The 19,781-nt window shown below is 38.5% G+C and overlaps 1 protein-coding gene across 5 annotated transcripts in view; it reads right to left on the bottom strand.

The window, feature by feature from the left end:
- The window catches only part of SH3KBP1 (SH3 domain containing kinase binding protein 1), a 211,463-nt gene that overhangs the window by 64,390 nt on the left and 127,292 nt on the right, over positions 1-19,781 (bottom strand). For all 5 annotated transcript variants that reach the window (XM_063182713.1, XM_063182721.1, XM_063182728.1 and 2 more), the window contains one exon: positions 17,936-18,132. In XM_063182713.1, the coding sequence (XP_063038783.1) occupies positions 17,936-18,132 (197 nt within the window). The remainder of the gene's footprint in view (positions 1-17,935; positions 18,133-19,781) is intronic.

Raw genomic sequence — 19,781 nt, 5'->3', positions numbered from 1 at the left:
AGTAACATTCCCATATAAGTCAGAAACTTTCCTGCCCTTTCTCCAACTCTTCTGTGTCACTCATACTCCCATACAGGTCAAATATCTACCAAATTTTTAGTGGTGAGGAGAAAAAAGCAAGCCCAACTTGAATTCTTGCTGATCTAATATGCATCTGCTTACACATCTAATAACATAGACTCCTCTTCTCAAAAACAGTTACTACAGGATATTTTGTTGTCTTCTTCAATTGAAGGCCCAGTACTATTTATCAAAACCTTCACTTCTGAAAAAAGGAAACATGGGAGCAAAGAACACCCAATATGTTGAACTGAAGATTTCAATATAATTCTTTCTCTTCCTCTGTTTTCCCTTCACATAAGAAGGTGGTCCAAGCCCTTCTAGACACATTGATCTGTGCTACAAAGAACTGATAGACAGCTCCAGCTTTGCTGTTAGTCTTTTGCCTGATTAATTCTTACCTTTTGCGCTCAGGATTCCTAAGAAGCAACTACATCTTAGCCCTTTGGGACACAGGCACAAAAGACTTAGAACTTGAAGGACTTTTTGTGAATTTAGACATTCCAAATGCAATACCAGGATCCTCAACCCTGTCAGCAATCCCTGACCTCTCCCAGCATAAACTGTCTCACTTCATTTACCTAAATCTATCATGTTGTCAATAATGGTTGCAATTAAAAGTCAAATGCAGCATGAACCAGAATGCCCATAATGGTATCTCCCAGTAGTGTCCTAAAAACCAGGCTGCAAAGACAAGTGAAGTTCTGCATTTTCTCTCTAAAACTATCTTGGATTCTTGGCTGCAGAAAGGTTTCATCACCAGCAAGAAAGGCAGCATATCATTCTATGCCCTTGTATCTCTAGCCCAGTGGTACAGAGACACTCCTAAAGAAACTCCTAAAGTTTCAGTTTCCATCTGTCCTCCTCCAGCATGCTGATTATCATAAACCCCTTTTCTAGGTGGTGGCAGTGAGCCTTGTTCCACTTGCATTTCTCTGTAGATATCACTCTGACTTGCTCAGTCCTGTCACACAAGAAAAACATGGTGGAAACAGTTTGTGTTTTCTGACCCCAAGCCTAGGTTGACACCTAACACAACAGAATAGTATCAACAAAAGAGGCAGAATCTTAATCCCACTATTTCTGCATTAGATTATTTAGCTGTCAGACACAAATTTCATTTATCTCCTGGCAAGACAATCCTAAAGATGAAAAGGGATGAAGGGCCCTCTTGCTGCAGCAACAGCTGATAAAAGCATGAAAAATCACCATGATTTGGTGTACAGATATTCAGAGGGGTGAGACAGATTTAGCAGCAAGCTGGCAGTGTTAATGCTTGGTCAATGAAACCAATGGAAGGACAACCCAGCACCAAATAACCAGTTCTGTGGGCCCTGATGGCATTTTGGCACACTGCAAATCTGCATCACTGCAGACCACTTTCCTCTGATACTGAATTAACAGGGATTGCAAAAATTGCTTAGGTGGCCACAAAGTCGGGTAAATGAGGTCATGGTACAATCTGAACAGTCTCACTTTCTTTCATTTATATATTTTGTGTCAACTGCAGTCCCTGTAACAGCAGAGAACAACACAAAAGAAACAGAACACGAAGTGGACAATAAACAATTTGAGTTTTTCTCACCTGAAGACACTGTGGTTGTTCCTACAACTATTGAGCTCTGACCAGAAAGAGAAAAGTAGACTTGTGACCAAGTTTCTTCCTTCAGGATATTTTAACATTATATTTCAGGGTTTTCTGTTGTGGCCGAAAACTGATTTGTATATTTACTTTCATTATTCAGATCTAGTGTATCTAGAATATTTAATCTGAAAATTCGAATTGAATTGTCATATGTGCACAGATAGGTCAATGCAGAAGGTTCTGTTTCACTTTGCACCAAAGTAGCATCCTTATCCTTTGAGGCTTTTTTAACAATACAGGCTTCTTGAAGCAATAGCTTATTTACTCAGGAATAAGGAAAAAAGAATTTACTCAGTATCATTATTTATTTTGAAAAGTGTATTGAGGTCTTTATCCTAAATAAAATTATTTGGAAACTGCTGCTTGGAATACAACTCTATGAAGATACTGTTAAGGAATACATCAGACATTAAAGAATTCATTAAAAGGGGCAGTATGAGCTAGAAATATGAAGCTTAACATAGTTTGTCAGTTTGAATAGTGAATACAACAATGTGCACTGGTGCTTTGCACAAGGGAGGAAAAGGCAGTTATGTATCTTTTGAACTTTTAGATTTTCAGAAAACCTCAATGACCGGGTCAGAGGAAAAAAGTGTCACGTTTCTCTGACCACAATACTTCCTCCTAACATTCACCTAAGTATATTTAGATGTGGCTTATATGCATGTGAATTTTCTAATATATAGGTTTATATGCAAATCCAGGGCCACTATTCCTGAGATTATAAAAGCTGTAGCCTTCAATGTGTTTTACACTCCATTTATTAACTGAGAACATTTGTTCACAAAGAAGCAGAAATGGTTATTATTAGAGTCTTCTAGCTCTGAATTAACAGGAGCATAAACCATCTTCTCACTGACTATGTATAATGCTGGTGTCATAAGGGAAAAGCCATATTAATTCTTTTTTTTCTAATATGCTTAAGGAGTGTCATCTAGCGCTCTATCCATCCTATCTGTTCTGCCTTAAAATCTGAAAAAGAGAAAAAATACAAAAACCCCAAAGACTTTCAGATGTCAAAATGCTCTCACTCTGTCAGAAACAAAATAAATGTCCAAGATTTCATTTTTTCCCTTGCTACCAACATTCAGCTCCACCTAAAGCCCTTTCTGTGACAGCATGATCAAATATTGCTATCCTGAGGTTTCCCAAAAGGACAGAGTTAACACTTTTCTGAAGGGTCACCACATGGGACTTCAAAGAGGGTAATGGGAATTTTAAGAAACATTTATAAAGAAAACAAAAGTTCTTGAAGAAAAGGGAACCCAACACCTGTCTAAACATTTGATTGCTTCAGTCTTCTACAGTAGCTTCTTGCCCTGTAAATACTTTCTTCACAGCTTTGCTTTGCTAGAAAGACTATCCGTGTGCACGTACAATTATTTGCGTTTTTTGACACCAGCCAGTTAGGTACATCTGCCCAATGCACTCCCAGCCAATATGGGGAGACTCAGTTGCCAAAACTGCACACGTTTCTACTGCCAGCTCACAGCCTGGTGCAGGTGAACTCCCCTTGGCTCAGCCGGGGAGGAAACAAAGACTGGGAACCTTCAGATAAGGGTGCCCAGTCCCTGAAACCCTGAGGCTGGGAGATAAGAGCAGTTAATGGCCTGCCCAGGTAGACAAGGAGACAGAATCCAGTGAGATATTGGAAGACCCCAGACAATGATTCACCCTCGGACCAAGAGGGGCAGGCGGGGCACGTGAACATCTTGCGCACAAACTGGGAGGGTGTAAAGGCCCAGGGATTTCTTTGTTCAGGGTTCCTCTCCAGAGGCACCCAGCTTGAGCTTAAAAATAAACCAACTCTGCCTCAATCCCAGGGTTCAAACTCCTCTTTAGTAGCTCTTGCCTTTAAATCATTCAGAAGTTGAAACATGAACATCACTCAGCTCTAAATACCAGATGATGCTTCCCTAAAGAACGGTCCCCCTAACCACAGCATCAGATGCAGCACAACTCAGAGAACTTCTTAGTGGGATGTTTGGTAAATATTCCACAGAATGCAGACAACAAAGCAATTAAAGTATTTTAAGCTTCATATTACAATTTCTTTTCACATAGACAAACTATACTTTCTTCCACCTGACAAAGGCACATTTTCACACTTTGTCCATATTCCAGCAGATTAAAGGGCAGTTTCTTCCAACTGATGTCTATTTTAGATGACACTTGGACTTGAATAAACAGAGGTCTTCTGATTTACATCATATCTTTGTAAAGAAATAAGTTCTTTTTCTAATTTTGAAAAAGATTTTACCTGTGAAAGGCTTTACCCTTCTGCAGTAAAATTGCAAGCCCCTGTATTTAGATGCTGTGAAAGGCATATGAACTTCCAACATCTTAATTCTCTCTGTCTAGACAAAATCAACAATCTCTAAATAAAAGATGATCCTCCAAATAAGCATCCTGTTGTTTCAAAGCAAAAGACCAAAGCCTTCATCCCACTGGAGCTCTTTGGAAATGAACACAATTTCAGCCATCAGCATGACTCTTACCACAATTAACAAGTTTGGACAAAGCAGCCAAGTCAAGAGTGAAGGAGTGGAGGCCCCATAAATGCTCATGTACATCAGTCCACTGGGAACTGGCCACAACACCATCAGTGTTTTAGAGGAAAGCAATATTCAAGTAGTCAACAAGAATATGCTGCTTGAATATTAAAGGCTTTTGGAATTAGCATGCATATGGTAACTAAAGGTATTTGGGGGAAAAGGGCTTTCTAGTGTTCAATTCAGTGTTACTTCTTGACTACAAAGAAAGAAAAAGAAAGAAAAGACAAGGTGTGTATAAAAATAGCATGTCTGTCTAAATCCTGCTACAATACCCATCACAGAATGGTGAACAGGTTGTGATTACATTACACCACCCTTAGCTCACTTGGTGCCCTAGAAATACAGCACTGACTGTCAGAGCATCTTACAATTACTGCATCTGTCATCCACTGTCACAGCCCTGGAATCCAAGCAGACAAGCAAGCAAGCAAGTAAACAAAGCAAAGGAAACAGAACTGAGGTCCCCAGACAAGGGAAATTTTAGAAAAAACCATGATTTTTCTGGGGCTTTTTTTTCTGATTCGTCACTGATGTTTATTTTTCTTATATGATTCTTTCTTACAGTTGACAAGAAGCAAAACAAGTTTTACTCCTTGGTTAAAATGCTTAAACTACATCAAGCCTAAGTATAAATTTTTGAATGCTTAAGGAATAGTTGCATTTTATTTTGATTAAAAGGCAGTCTAGTTTTCAAAATAACTGTAACTTCTGAAATATTTAGTAAAAGAAGTTACTGGTGTTTTACTTAACTACATCAAAAAGTATTTGAAAATCACATGAAGGGAAGTCCTTGAAAATCACCTGCTGGACAGAGAAGGAATTATTTATATGTTTGTGGCAGAATAAAGGGAAAATGACAAGCCTGTACTACTTTTAGCATAGCACTGTGAAGAATTACATACAGAAGAAAAGGGAGGGAGAAAGGAAGGGCAGGATCATTTAATCAGTATATGCTGACACTCCCTATTGGCTCAGAGTCTGTTATTCCAAAACTAAAGATGAGACTAAGTTCTTTGATAGATTTTCCAGGTGTGTATTTTCTTCAGGAGAAGGCACGAGGTCCTGCAATTAAACTTGCTTTATTGCTTTTATCTTGTATGAATCAAATTTTACCTACTGAATATGCTACTCACAATTGCTTATTATTTTAGTGATTATTTAGCATGATTTCTTACTTAACCACTGAAAAGCTAAGAAATCTTAAAATTTAGGGTTTCATACTACCCTTTGCTCTGTTGTGACTACATGAGCCTCACAGTTTACATGTAATCTGCTTATACTTCTTAGTACAATGACATTCAGCTGGTTTTGTCAAGATTTAGTGTTCTGATGTAGTTATTCAAGACTGACTTAACTTCATTCGAGCATCAGCTGTGAGCCAGATGCCAGACCCTGCAGGCTTCCCTTTTTTCACTGGAGGTAAAACAGTCCCTTTAGCATGTAATTCATCTTTGGTATAAAGAAAGCTCCTGTCCTAATAATGCTTTTTAGTCTTCAGACTATGAAGAAAGACTGCTGGTTGTCAAAAGCAACACCACAGACACCTAAATTCAATCACCAGAATCCCATGATAGTTGCTATTTTTAAATATCTGTTGTGTGGTCCATGCATATTACCTGCCAGGACAACAGCCAGGTAATCTTTCTAAGGATCTGTCCTTATCTATCTGGATCTATATATCTACAGATTAGCAATAAAGCTATAAATCCAGCTACCTAATAACTAAATAATAAGACAATGATATTGCAGCATATAGTGTTGTCCAAATCACAGCAATGTTCATTAAAATACACAAATTTTAAAAGTTCCTGGTTCTGGCTCCTGAAGAAGATTCAAACTGTAACCTCACTGCACATTCAAAACTAAAATTGAGAATAGGAAGAGTTTACTGTTCATCCTTTAAAAAAAGGTATTAACTTGGATAAGTAACTTATTAAAAGACAGAAAACAAAGAGTTTCATCATGGTGATCAGTAGAGCTGTTCAAGGATCTAGATCAAGGCTCTTGTTTCCCACACCTTCCCAGATGACCCACCAAAGGGAAAAGACAGAAACTAAATTCAGGTAGAAATAAAATGACACATTTGCAGGAAAAGTGCTATTTTAATAGAGAAATGACACCTTTGAAACCCATACTTGTTAATACTTTGGAAAGCAATAAAGAGCAATGAGAAGCTATAAAAATGCTGCATAAATTCATCCAACACCCTGGCCATTGTGTGCAGTTCTCAGCTCCTTTTGCCCTCACACACAAACCCCCTGAGTTCTCAAAGGGACTGAAAAAGACAGAAAGTCCCCAAGAATGATCAAACATATGGAACAGATCTCTCATTCTGAGAAAAAAAGATACAGGTGACACAAGTCTATAAAAATCAGGGGAGAAGGTAGACGGGGAGGAGTCACTCATTAACTCTTGCAGTAATAAAAATTAAGGACTCACTCATCTCTTCCAGTAATTAAAATTAAGGGCTATCAGATGAAATTAGCAGGTGCCATATTCAAAACAAAGAGAGGGAGGTAACTCCTTCCCACAGTGTGTGCTCCAGCAGACTGGAACTCTTTCACAGGAGCTACAGGTGCTAAAATGTCACATGCAATAAAAATGTGACTACTTGATTTGCCAAGGAGCAAAGATCCTTTATGGTTATTAATACAAATTTCAAAATTATTAGAGGCTGTTAAGACTCCCCACAGGAATTTCTTTGTGCAACATTTCCAACATCATCCCCAGGCCTGCAGTATTGACCTCTCGAGGAGGCACAATGAGATTCCAGACACAGTTCTGATCTGCACTACAGATTTCCCAAGATCCTCCAGTTTCCAAGAATTATTATCCTTTAACATAGGGAAATGGAATATTGAATACAGGACTCTTCAGAAAGTAAATTCAAATAAAGCAAAGTGATATAAAACCAAAGTGAGGGAAAACTTAAGGGAAACTTGAAAGGATTATTCTAACTCCTATCTCCCACCCAAATATTATCAAACACACTAAGTTCTTCAGTTAAAAAGAAAGCAAAATCATAGGGAGAACAAAATTACATGGAGGAAATAATTCGAAAAGCCTTCAAAATTATACATTCCTCTAATAAGACACTACAGAAATTTCCAATGGAAAATTTTTAAAACTAAGAAATGTTTTATGTGTGTAAGTCTACTTTCCTGGGCCATCTTTCGTAGTTGCCACAGAAATGGAAAACTCACTATGAATCTAAAAGATTATAAAAATCAAATACTGGATTGACAGTCAGCTGTTGCAATGAAAAAGACAAATCCACAGTACAGAAATGTATATTTACATTTCGTGTTTAGCCACCTCAAACATGCTATGACCTGTAATGTGGATTATGTCCATCACAACCCCACTAAGTGAAACCTTGTACAACTTACCACCCTCCTGAATAAACTGATTTATTTCCAGTCAAGCTGTCTGGAAGGGCTTTGACTGTTACCAGCTTTTGCTGAGAAACCACTGGAGATTTAAGACATCTTGTGATGCAAAATATTTCAGAGTGTGAATACAAACTGTTCTCTCAGTGATGAAATTGATGTTTATGCTGAACTGTATCGTCCACATTCACGTAATTTATATTTCTGCATTTAGAGGAGTCTCAAACCTTCATAGCGGGGAAGACTTCTAATTAGAGAAGCTGCTGCACAGACTCCTAACTTCCCATTTGCAATGACAAAACATCTCTTCAGCAATTTCTGAGCTGCTTAAATGGAAAATTGCTTCTGTTCCTGTTTCCAGCTGTTGAGCTCCATTTAGAAATGACCTGAGCCAGCACCAAATGTCTCATCCAAGCACTAAAACTACCAGGTATTTAGGAAGCCATCAGTCTTCAAACCACAGATGAAGAATATCTTCATTAGCATTATGCAACTCACCAGAGAAATCTGTGCTATCTGAAATAACATTCAAAGAAATAGGTAGGTAAACCATGCAATGCAAAGGTTTTTGTTTAATCTCTTGGATGGAAAAGGGAGTAGAAACAAAACCATGAACAGTGAAATATCACTCCCAGTAAAACTCTGGATAGCTTGGAGTGCAAATTTTGCTTTTTGCAGTGTAGTCCACAGTTAAATCTGTTCTACTAACGGGTAAGTTTAGTCTCTAAAACTGTTGTAACTTCATATTTTGACAAGCTCTTAAAATATGAAATTGTGGGCAGGGAGGGGACTGAAGAGGCTTTTTTCCTTCCAACATGCTTGATGTGTTGGACAGGAGAGAAACCTATATACCTTAACTTGCATACATTAGATCGTCAGTATTTCTGTAAAATTTGGACTCCTGGCATTTGATGCTGTCAGGCTGTCAGTTTCAAACCATTAATGAACTAAAAATCTGCCTTGCTAAAAGGTTAATGGTGAGAAAGTGAACAGAAGAGTTTAGATTAGATAGATGCTGCTGAAACAATTGGAGCGAGACATATTAGAACCACTGATGAGTAAAACCACTTAAGTAAATGAAATAAAAGGCAAGCACAGAATGAAGCCCACACAGCATGCTCCCAGCTGCCTGATCTCAAAGCTCTGGAAGCGTGCACATCACAATGAGCACGGTGAACAAGCTCATTTTCTTCTTTCCTCAAGCTGCAGATTTGTAATGCTAGAAGGTGCTTTTGTATCAAAAGTATTTTTTTTTTAAGCAGAAAGCCTTCTTTCTTCCCTGGTTTATTTTTCATTCTCCTTTTTTACTTCCCTTCACATAAATGTAAAGGAAATATGTCCCCTTGCTCTCTTTGTCATGAATTTTACAATTTGCAGGTTGCCATTCACAATTAATTTCTATCTCTTCTAGGAAAAATACTGTAGTCAGTCTGCAGTCAGTGAATGAAATTCCTTCCTGCTCTCCCAAGAGAACCATGCCTGTCTAGATTACAGCTGGTACCCTGCATGATCCAGACTGCACCATCCAGCCTAGAAACATGGTTAGAAAACCTCCCTCTTTTACAACAATTATTGAACCTTACAACTGCTACATGAATCTCCACTTCCTTTTGCAGCAGTAAGGGAAGCAGTGCAGCTACTTTCATCTCTTAGAAGAATAACAAAATCTATGAAAACAGTAAGCAGGGAATGTCTCTTCTTTAATATCATCCTCTTCAAAATGGCAACAATATTTCTTAGCTCCTTTGTGAAAGTTATGATGTCAACAAACTGACAAGTAGCTGTTCAATGACATTTTTCAAATTCAATTATAATAAACAATGAACAAACCCATATTGTCATGCAGATTATCCCAGATTTAGTGCTGACAACAAATATTTATTCCATTTTGGAATAATACTTCTTCTTTTCTCCTCAGATTAATTTTAATTTGTTTTAGATTTGGGGTTTTCCCCTTCACCTTACATCACTTAAATCAGAAGTTACTGAGGAAGAATAGGGAGATATTTTTATTTTAAACACTTACAGGGAAGACTGCAGAGCAACAAGTGACTCAAAACACAAATGGAAAATGACCTTCACCATGTGTTCCAGCTTTTCTTTCCAGCACGTGCTTTAGGTACAGAGGCTGCTGCAGAGGGAAGCGTCAGCTCTGCTCGTTGTGTGGCCAGTGCATGGCCAGGAGCCACCAGGAGCCCCTGCCTGGCCCCTGGTCACTGCTGCAGCAGGACCTCCCCTCTCTCCCTCTCCTTGGCTTCTATTGGGAAGCTTTTATAAAGCCCTTAGCCAGCTAACTGCAATAATATGAGCTCACATCTCCAGTATTTAAGGACTATTTTAGAAACACAGAATGCCAAGAACCTCCTATAGAAACACACACAAAGCATTAAAAAGGCTTCTCAGAGACTGGCCTACAGATTTTTTTATCTTACCAAGTGCCTGGCTCATCTATGATCCTTTCACACTACTTTCCTCCTTCCTCTTTTCTATATTTAAGGCAGAAAACAAGAAAGACACATGGCACATTTTAGGAGAAAAGGCAACTCAAAAAACTTGTTCCTTTATTTCTGCACACAGCTTACTGACTTATGCTGTGAAAAGCCAAAGTTGAGGGAAATTTATACTAAGAGCTCCCAAAGTATCTGCAAATAATCAAACCGTTTATTTGGTATCTCTCCATTCAGCTTTCCATAAAATTTTACAAGCAACAGTTGATTCTAGTTCCTTTTTTTCTTGGAGAGTAAAAAGGATCATTTCCATGTAGGTTTTATTACCACAATATAAAACACTCATTCATATCCATTTTCCTCACTTGGACAAATGGCACCTCACACAGAAGAGGAATTAGTGAAGCTCTTCCTCTTTTTTTTGACAAGAAGTACAGTTTTGTTGGTGTCTTTAGGAAGGAAAAAACACAGGGTGGGGGGTGGTGAATTCTCACTTACTAAGCAAAGATTTGAAAGAGCAACACATCCTAAATACTTTAAAACTTGTCTTGCTTAACTCTAAACCTGCATTATTCTTTAGAGTAAGAAAATTGAAACCACATCATATAGAAATAAAAAACACGTGTGCAAGTTTAATGGCCAAACAGGCAGAGAGGAAAAAATGCAAGCTAAATAGAGCCAGGAGAGAATATGGTTTTCACACAAAAGTAACCCCCTATTCTATTATGGACCTCCACAGCAGGAATGGATTTCAGGATCCTCAGCACTCTTTTTCCTTCTTTTATTTTACCTAGCCAGCATCTCCGAAGTGTGCAGAAGAGCCAGAGAACCCTGCACATGAAACCTGCACTATGCAGAGCATATTTTACGATACATATTTAAACAGCCACAGAAAGAAAACCCCAGCTAATTGTGAAATAAATACCTCCTCTCCCATTGTGAAGCCAAGCTGCCTCTCAGCAGCTGGAGGTGTCCAAGAGGAGCCCTGGAGTCCTGGCCCTGCCCTGCATGAGCTCAGCCCAGCCCTGACACTGACTCACAGGCAGGGCCATCCCCAGGAAACAAAAGTTCCACTTGTTTGTTTCACAGGAAACCTGGACCTTTTCCTACCCCTGCTCACTCACAGCAAGAAGTTTCCTCTCCTTTCCAGCTTAGACTTTCCTGGCTTCTTGAGACCACCAGCTAAGGAAAGCAAGGATGTGAGTGACAATTTACAGAACTTTTGCAAACGGCCCAGGCAGTAAATTTTGCAAATAACTCTATTGGCAAATGAGCTTATGACAAATTCTGAATGTATAGGTCTTTCTGTTGGGGGTGGGGAAAAAGGCTGACATTTCATGTAACTTATGTCTTTGTTTTGTGTTTTGTTTTTAAAGAAAAATGTTCAAGAAACTGAAATATCATTAACATGATGCACTGTTCCATTAAAATCTTATAAATTCTTAATGCTGCCTCCGTAAAAACATTCAACTTTAAAATGTTTGAATAAGGTCAAGGGAGGGAAAGACACAGATGATTTGGAAGAAATTAAAGATTTATATTTAAGCAAGCCACAAGATACTATACATTCTCATTTCAATTTGACTATTAAAAAATAATCCTCAACTAGGAAAAATATAAAGAAAGAAAACATTTCAGAAAAATTCCACAAGCTAGTAAAGCTAAATAGACAACAAAAGATGAGGGCATAGATTTCACTTTAAAGGTTATATTCAGTTTGGTTTACATTCATCAACCTTTTCATTTATATAATTTTCAAAGTGGTGTAAGTAAATTTCAAGGCAGGTAATTTTTTTTTGTATAACTATTTCTTCAATTTTCAAAAGGTAATGTGTTTTAAGATTATCAGAAGTTATTTCATTATAATTGCTTTATAATCTTGTCAAAGTTATTAAATGCAACAAGTCAGATATAGTAATTAAAAATCAGAAATACCATCCAACAAAATCCAAATGGAGCAAGAAAGAAAAATACATTTTACTGAGAACCACCAGGATGGTTTATAAAAATGTTATCCCTAAAGTCTTCATTACACTAATTAAAATCTTTTCAGATCGATGTATATAAATTAATTTTGCTTAGGTAGATTTTATTGCTATTAATGAACATATCATATTGATTCAGGAACCAGTCCTCTTAAACTCATCAGACAGTAACTAAGCTAGCTTGCATGTCAGTACTGTCACCTTCTGAAGCATTTTCTCTGTACTGTTGAAACACGAGACAAAAGTTCCTAGAAATTCAGTTTACAGCTCCATCAAGTATCTGTGGAACTCAGGAAATCAGCTTTATTGTAAGCTATGTAAGCAAAGCATTTTGGGGTTTTTAGCAATTCTTCTCTTAGGATGCCATTGGGGTAAAAGGCCTGGTAATGGTACAACTGAAATTTAGAGATTTACAGTGACTTGCAAGCTAATGATCACCAGCTGGATCCAGAGCAACTTAAAACATATAGACTTTTATTGCCATCCTATTATGAAATAAAATTGCATTAGCTTAAACCTACACATCCTGTTTTTCTGACTGGAGCATCCTAAGATTTCCTAATCAAAACCTTGACTGAAATAACAGAGTTTTCCTTCCCACAGAGCACTCCTCTAGGAGAACTCAGGCTGGCAGAAGCCCAGTGCTGTGCCCCAGGAGAACAGATCAGACCTTCCACGTTGCTTTTAGGAATAACTTGTACTATCAATATTTCTTACACTACTCTGCTTCTATTTTAAGATGTTCCTCGAGCAGCTTGAGTCAGAAACAGTTGAAAATACTTTCATGCATATGTTTGGTGTGTTTCTTTCACACTGACAAATTTTTCCTGAATAAAGTCCAACTGTATACATGTAAAGCCTTGTGGCATGGACAACTAACTTGCAATTATTTAGAGTCAAATAGCTGTTTTAATTTATATAAAAAAAAAAGCCTAATAAAACCTCACAGGCAGCACAAACCACTGTGTGAGTAACACACATCCTTTGTGTGTTACACACCTTTCTGGCAATCCTTTGCCAAAAACCAGTAGTGCAGGCTGATGTGTAAGCTGAACCATGTCATTGGTACCTGGACAGCTCTGTTCAGACTGCTTGAACATTTTAGAAACCAAAGTGGCAGAACATGAAAGCACAGAAAGGAAGGAAGCATACAGGAGATCAGGAGTCACCCTTCACTCACATTTCACAGTTCAGTGACTCAGCAGAGAGTCACTGCCAGCTGAAGTTAGCAAATTTATACCTCTCTTTAAACCTAATCTTGCATTTCCCATTCTATTCCCTTAGTACTAGGTCCTGCTTTGAGTCTGCCTCCCTAAAATAGGACAAGCTGCTTTTCAACTCTCCCCTGTCAATCTTAATTCCCCTACCCCTCCTTCTTATTCCTCCAGAATAGGGTAGTAAATTATTTAAACTATTTATTTATAATGTCCAGGCTGCCTCATGAACATCAGCCACCATTTGCAAACCTGTACTATTTTTTCACATAATGAAAGAACATCACAAATCATGTTTCCACAAGGAACGGGAAGTTACACCAGCAAAGGAGAGGGACCCTGCTGCAGGCAGCCCTGCTCTCATGACAGCTGCAGAAGGGGTCAGGGTCCTTCTTCCCCTGCAGCTTTCCTCACAAGATGGCACCAGAATAAATGCTCAGGACAGGGATGCCAGACTGTAGCAGACAGAAGCTTCAAAGCAGAACATGAGTGTGGCTTGAACAGATGAGTGCCTCCTCTGTTCCTACATGGAATCCGACAAACTGCTGATGCTGCCACGTCTGCTGCTGCCACTGCTGGTGGCTGTCTCTGAAGAAAGGGATGCCAGAAACCTGTGCTTTCAAGTGCAAAGTGCTGCACACACACTTGGTGCTCCCACTGTGTGCTCTCTGCCTCAGCAGGTGTTTTCCATAGTGTTGCTAGTCAGCACCAGGTGGTTTTGCTTGCATCCGTTTTTAATCTCAGGATTTTGAGCACTGACTCCAACATTTCTGTTAGGGGAGAAGCACTTCCAAAGGCATGGGAGAGGCAGAGCAAGTGGCAGTGAGCTGTGAGCAGCAGACACACGTGGCACACACAGCCAGGGCTGGCCACGCACCGTGGGTGCATCCTCAGCTGGCTCAGAAACACAGGACTCTCCAACTTGTGTCTCTCAAGGACTTCTCTTTAAATGAAAACTGAAAATTAAGGGTAAAAATGTTTTCTGCAAGCACGCAGGCAGGCAGGAACTGTCAGAACAGGTGTGCAAAGACAGACTCTCAGCACAGTTTCTGGGTTCCCTGCTTGCTGGCTCAAAATAGAAACTCAGACCTTGCAGGCATTCAGTCTCAGAGTTTACAAATTTTTATCTTATTACAAAGGACAGGTAGACTTAATAATTGACAAGAGCTTCTAGCCCTTCTAGCCCTTGTGTCTACTTCCATTAGTTCTTCTCCATTTCTCCTATCCAAAACATACTGAATATATAAAAAAATAAAAACTTCTGTAGGAATTCAGTGCTTTGCAGTAAGGATCCCTAAGCAGTTAACTAGATCTTACAAGCTGCTGACTCTAGAGCCATGAAAGCTTCCCCCCCTTGATATTAAATCATTACAGAGTCTGCAATACTCCCTGGGCTGAGTATATAATTTACACTAAGTTGTGGCAAACAGTACTGTGATCTCATCAAAGGATGTTCATGAAATCTAGCTCTAATGTAATCCACCATGGCTAGCCAACAATAAAAGTTTTGCCTGAAGAAAGTTACAAATACATCTCAAGTGGAAAATGTAAGAAATACTCTCAGCAGTCTCTTCTGAAGAAAGTAGTTTTCAGAAAGATAAAAATAGTTTTTTAAGACATTTTATATTAATCTATCATGGTCTTCAGCATTTCCAAGCTGAAGCCTCAACTCACAAATCAACCCAATACAGTTAACTCAGACTAAGAAATGTATTGGTTGAGTTAATTTTCCTGTACTTGTAGAGGTTTATTCTTAGATACAGGAGAGGAAAAAATGATAGCTTGTTAGAACAATGGAAGCACATACAGATTATATTGGAAGGAAGTCCAACCTAGCAACAGAAGCTTTAGATAAGCTACTACAAAATGAAAAAGGAAAAAAATAAGTAAGCATAAGCACCTGTTTAAATGTGTTTAAGCTGAGGTGAGACATGTGAGACAGGCATTTCTATTTGACCATAAATATTGTGCTGCTTCAAGAGTGTTACCCTGAATTTTCTCAGGACACACAGCCTGTCTGTCTTCATACCATATTTCTTCTAAAAACTCATCTGTTGGTGAGTTTGACTATGACTGCACGTGAGCATGACTTCAGTCATGTCCACCATTGTAAATCAGTTCAGTTACATTTGTCAGTAATGGAAATTTGTCAGAGCCAAGCCTCTGGAATCTGATTCTGCTTACACACTGCCAGTGGTCAACTTGTCAGCACCAACAGGCAATGAAATGGACTACAAAGCATAATAAGTATTTGATTCTACTACTTCTTTAAAAGAGCAGAGCTCTGATAGTGCTGCTCAAACAAATCTCCCACAACTGCATCATTAACTTCCCTAGGATAATCTGCCTCTGTGATTTTAGAACAAATAACAGCTAAGCAATGAATTCTACACACCAATAAAACCAATGGGGTTTCACACAATTCTTCAGTTTTGCTTTTTATTGAGAGTTTATTGATCACCTCAGAAGGCAAGGGTGATTTTACCCCACATTGTTGCCATTGAGCAAACACTTGAAGCACATTAAACTGCCTGGTGATTTACAGGAGACCCTAATGGCATCTGCTTCTGCTCAGATGGCAGCAAACCTTTCTGCCTTCATGTTCCTGCCAATATTTGTGTAAAAGCCTTTTTAACACCCCAGTAATTCTGTGTGAAATATGATCTAAGCTTATGATTCATAAAATTGAAAACATATTAGAACACAAAGTGATAACACCAACAAAATAAGACCCTGCTGATTCTTCTGTAAATGGGACTGACATTTTACATGAGAAATATCATGTTATAAATAATCCCACATTATAAAATCCTCACAGTAGCCTACTGATGCTTTTTAAAAAACAACTGTTGTTAGGAAATATTTTAAATAAAAAAAGTTAAAATTATCATTACATCAATAATGTTTCATCAATAACTGTATAAGGAAGAAGCAACAGAAAGAGTTTTAAGGTCTCCAGACTTCAGAAAGCTTTAAAAAAAATTTAAAAGGGGGAATAGAAGAAAGCATTTTTACTCCTTCTTCAGAAGTTTACAAATTATTGAAAAACTAAGGGCACTTGCAAATGATAAATACACATAACAGGGCAAAGATCCTGTTAAATCTACATTGCTTGAGAAAAATATGCACGACTTGGAACTCTTCATGCATTGCTACACTTTGAACCAGTATGCAGAGCTCTCAGGCTGAATTGGACCTTGCTAATGATGGCCAATTTAATTCAGGATTCTCTTACACTCAGCATTAAATGGTAAAGAAGATGGCAATGACAAGGGAGGAATTTCTTGCAGTGGGGAAATAAGTGTTTAGGGAGGTTGATGGTCTGCAATCCTGACAGATATCCTGTCTCTGCCTCATGTTTTGGTGCTGGCAGCAGGCAAAGATCACAGTGCTGAAGCCTCTGAATGGCACCTCTCAAAGGTTAACCTGAACCCAGACAGGAAAAAAAGCATCAACAGGAAAGAGGTGCTGCCTTAAGTTATCTACACATTGCAAACACAAGAGATGGATTGTGTTTACAAAATGAAGCCATTATTTTCTACTAACTATGGCAATTTTAGGAGAATCTGAAGACATAGGAAGGAAGGCCTGTGTTACAAGTTTCCTGAAAATTGCATATCCCATTTTTGGCTGGGTAAAAAACATGTTAGTTGTTTGTGCAAAACAAAGGTAAGACTTCACATAATTATAAAGTGGAGTAAAATTTTCCTTCAAGGAATGAAGGACACTTCATAAGGACTTTTCAACTACTTCAAATGAAAAGAGATGCTTCTGCAAAACCCTACATGTGAGTTAGGAAGTCCACCCAGAAACAGAAGGCAAGCATGCTTTGAAGTCAGCAATGGTCAAGCAGTAATCCAGTCTTTATTTAGATTATTCCCTACCCTCTTTATACTAAGGGAAAAATGGTCACCTGCAAAATATTAATCAAATGTCCCTCAGGGTAATTTAGTTCAGAAGTTTCCACCTCTCTCTGCAGGACCTCCTCTTCTCCTGTACTACTGTAACTCAGGGTGGATGTGGGAGTAGGTCCTGTGCTATAAATCAGATCACTGAAATTATCTAGGTTGAAAAGAAATATTGCCAAAAAAGGCCAAAAATGGTAACTGTTGTAGTGCCTGTTTCTACAGACAAGTGGAGGAGCATGAATCAAAAGGTGAGAAGTTGCCACACCAGGTAATAAGAGCCCAAGAGCTTCCTAAAATCACCACTAGGGGTGAAATAAAATGCATCGTGTAACTATGCCCTTAGCAGAACCTGGGGCTGTGGAAGCCTCTTAACACTTCTCAGCACATCAGTAACTCTGTGCAAATCTGAGTCTTCATTTAAAGGAAGGATTTCACAGATTTTTCTGTAAGTTGTGATTTCATTGGAAACCATGGACTTCTTTGTTTGTTTCCCTAAAGAACATAGTTGGGAGCAATTAATTTTTAAATTTTTTTTTTAATTGTATCATGCAGCTATCCTCACCGGAATCAATTTTCTGGTCTGAGGCAAAAATAAGAAAAAGCAGAACTTTATCTACAGAAAGATTAGGAAATGATGATCATAAAGCCTCAAGTTTTGGCCAGTGACAGATTTTAAAACTCTAAGATGAAAACTTCTTTAAACCCAAGAGACAATTAAGGAAGAACACATACCTTATCTACTGGGAGGAAGTCGTTTTCAACTTCTATTGACCTTGGTCGTAGCTTAATGGGTTTGTCTTTGAAGATATCTCCAAAGCCAACACCTTTGACCTTTTTGGGTTGGATTGTCGTGCCTCCATTGGCTCCTTCTGATTTTGTACTGCAAGAGTCACCACCGTCACTCTCAGAGCCTGTAGCATCTTTTAGGCCTGTGGAAAGGAGGGATGAAAGGTGTGAAACTCACTCTTTTAAGATCAGATTGTGAGTGGAAAATATCCCTCCCAGCATCCTCTAGAGGAAAATGAAACCACAAGAAACAGGTAGAGAAGATGCTCTCTGTGCCGTGCACTCATTTTGGCTTTGAAAAATGACTTTATTTCATCACATTGGTGTACTGGTTAGAAATTACACCAATCCACAAAATCACAAAACATGCATACTTCAGCATCAAAACTTCACAAATGAGGATGGTGATTCCTTGAGTACCAAGAAAATCCTCATTCCTCAGGCAAAACCTCTTTGCAAGAGACCTCAATAAAAGAAAGAGTTAAATTCAGCTGTAAGGCTCCTATTGTATAAAGCCACATAAAGCTAACAAGCAGTCAGATCAGGCATGCTGTACCTTAAATCTGTGTGACTTAAGCCAATTATGCAATTAGTATCTAAAGCTGCATTACCTAACTGGGAAATATAAAGCTGAAAGCTGTTCAAACAAATTTGCAATCAAATAAGCTGTATAATATGTTCCCTGCTGAAAATTAAACCTCTCTGCAGCATAGACAGCCTCATAAGAAAAGCACCCATGCACACTCTCCTCTAGGAATACAACAGATCAAAACTGACGTTCTGATTTGCATTACTTCTTTCAGTGAATAGGAAAATTTACCTGCATTTATCTGAAAATATCTGCTGCTCGAATAACAGAGGCCACAGATGCAATAAGGTGATGTTTCAGCCACTTTACAGAAGGGTGCATCAGGTCAAACAACCACAGGCAGCAAAAGAGACCCACTGAAGTTTCCTTCCCTAGAGCACAGAAATCTGCCTCTCTACATGAACTGTTTCCAGGAAAACCACAGCAATTGCTGCTGCTACAGCATCAATTCTACCTAACAATAAGAAGCTCAAATCCTCACATTTCCCTAACAAGCACTCATGATGTCACAGATGTGGATCTTGCAAGCTGAAGAATAATTTCAAATAAGCTTTTCTGCTTAATTACTTTTATATCAAGGTTGACAAAGCGATTGCAATTGATTTTCATCATAAAAGGCTGACAGTACAGATGAACCACAGAAACCAGGTGCTGAGGCCTCCAGGTACATCTGCATGATCCAGGACATGAGAGGCTCATCTGTTAAATGGGTTTCAAACCAGGGTGCTGCTAGGAAATGAATTCAGGTCAGATCAGGACTTTCAGCCAAAACCAGGAAAGCCATGATTTGCTGCCCTGACACTTTCTGTACCTTTAACATGAAAGCAGTATAAAAGCACAATTAGAGAAAGTTCCCAATTAGAAACAAACAGAAAGACTACAGACTAAACAAAACACTTTGGCCCTCTAGCCTCCTGAGTGGCTGCTGCAGCTATTGCAGAACATCAGTAACATTTCTATTTAATCAGGTATTCAGTTCAATTAACACTGAACAAGCTATTTGCTCCATAAGCTAAGCAGGATTGCAATTTAAATGAATATTAAATAATTATATTACAATACTCTTCTTAAATATGCGAAAGTCTTGATTTCTTTATGTTTTATTTTTCTAAGATGGGCCTGGGAGAAAACCTCAAATCAGGTTAATTAGCATATTTATTATGGTAGTTAAAATGGTAGCATGCCTACCCTCAGTAAAGTAAA

This window comes from Melospiza melodia, chromosome 2 (genome assembly GCF_035770615.1).
Source record: "Melospiza melodia melodia isolate bMelMel2 chromosome 2, bMelMel2.pri, whole genome shotgun sequence".
Taxonomy (NCBI): Eukaryota; Metazoa; Chordata; class Aves; order Passeriformes; family Passerellidae; genus Melospiza; species Melospiza melodia.
The sequence above is the reverse complement of the archived record's forward strand: the minus strand, read 5'-3'. Positions and strand labels throughout refer to the sequence as shown.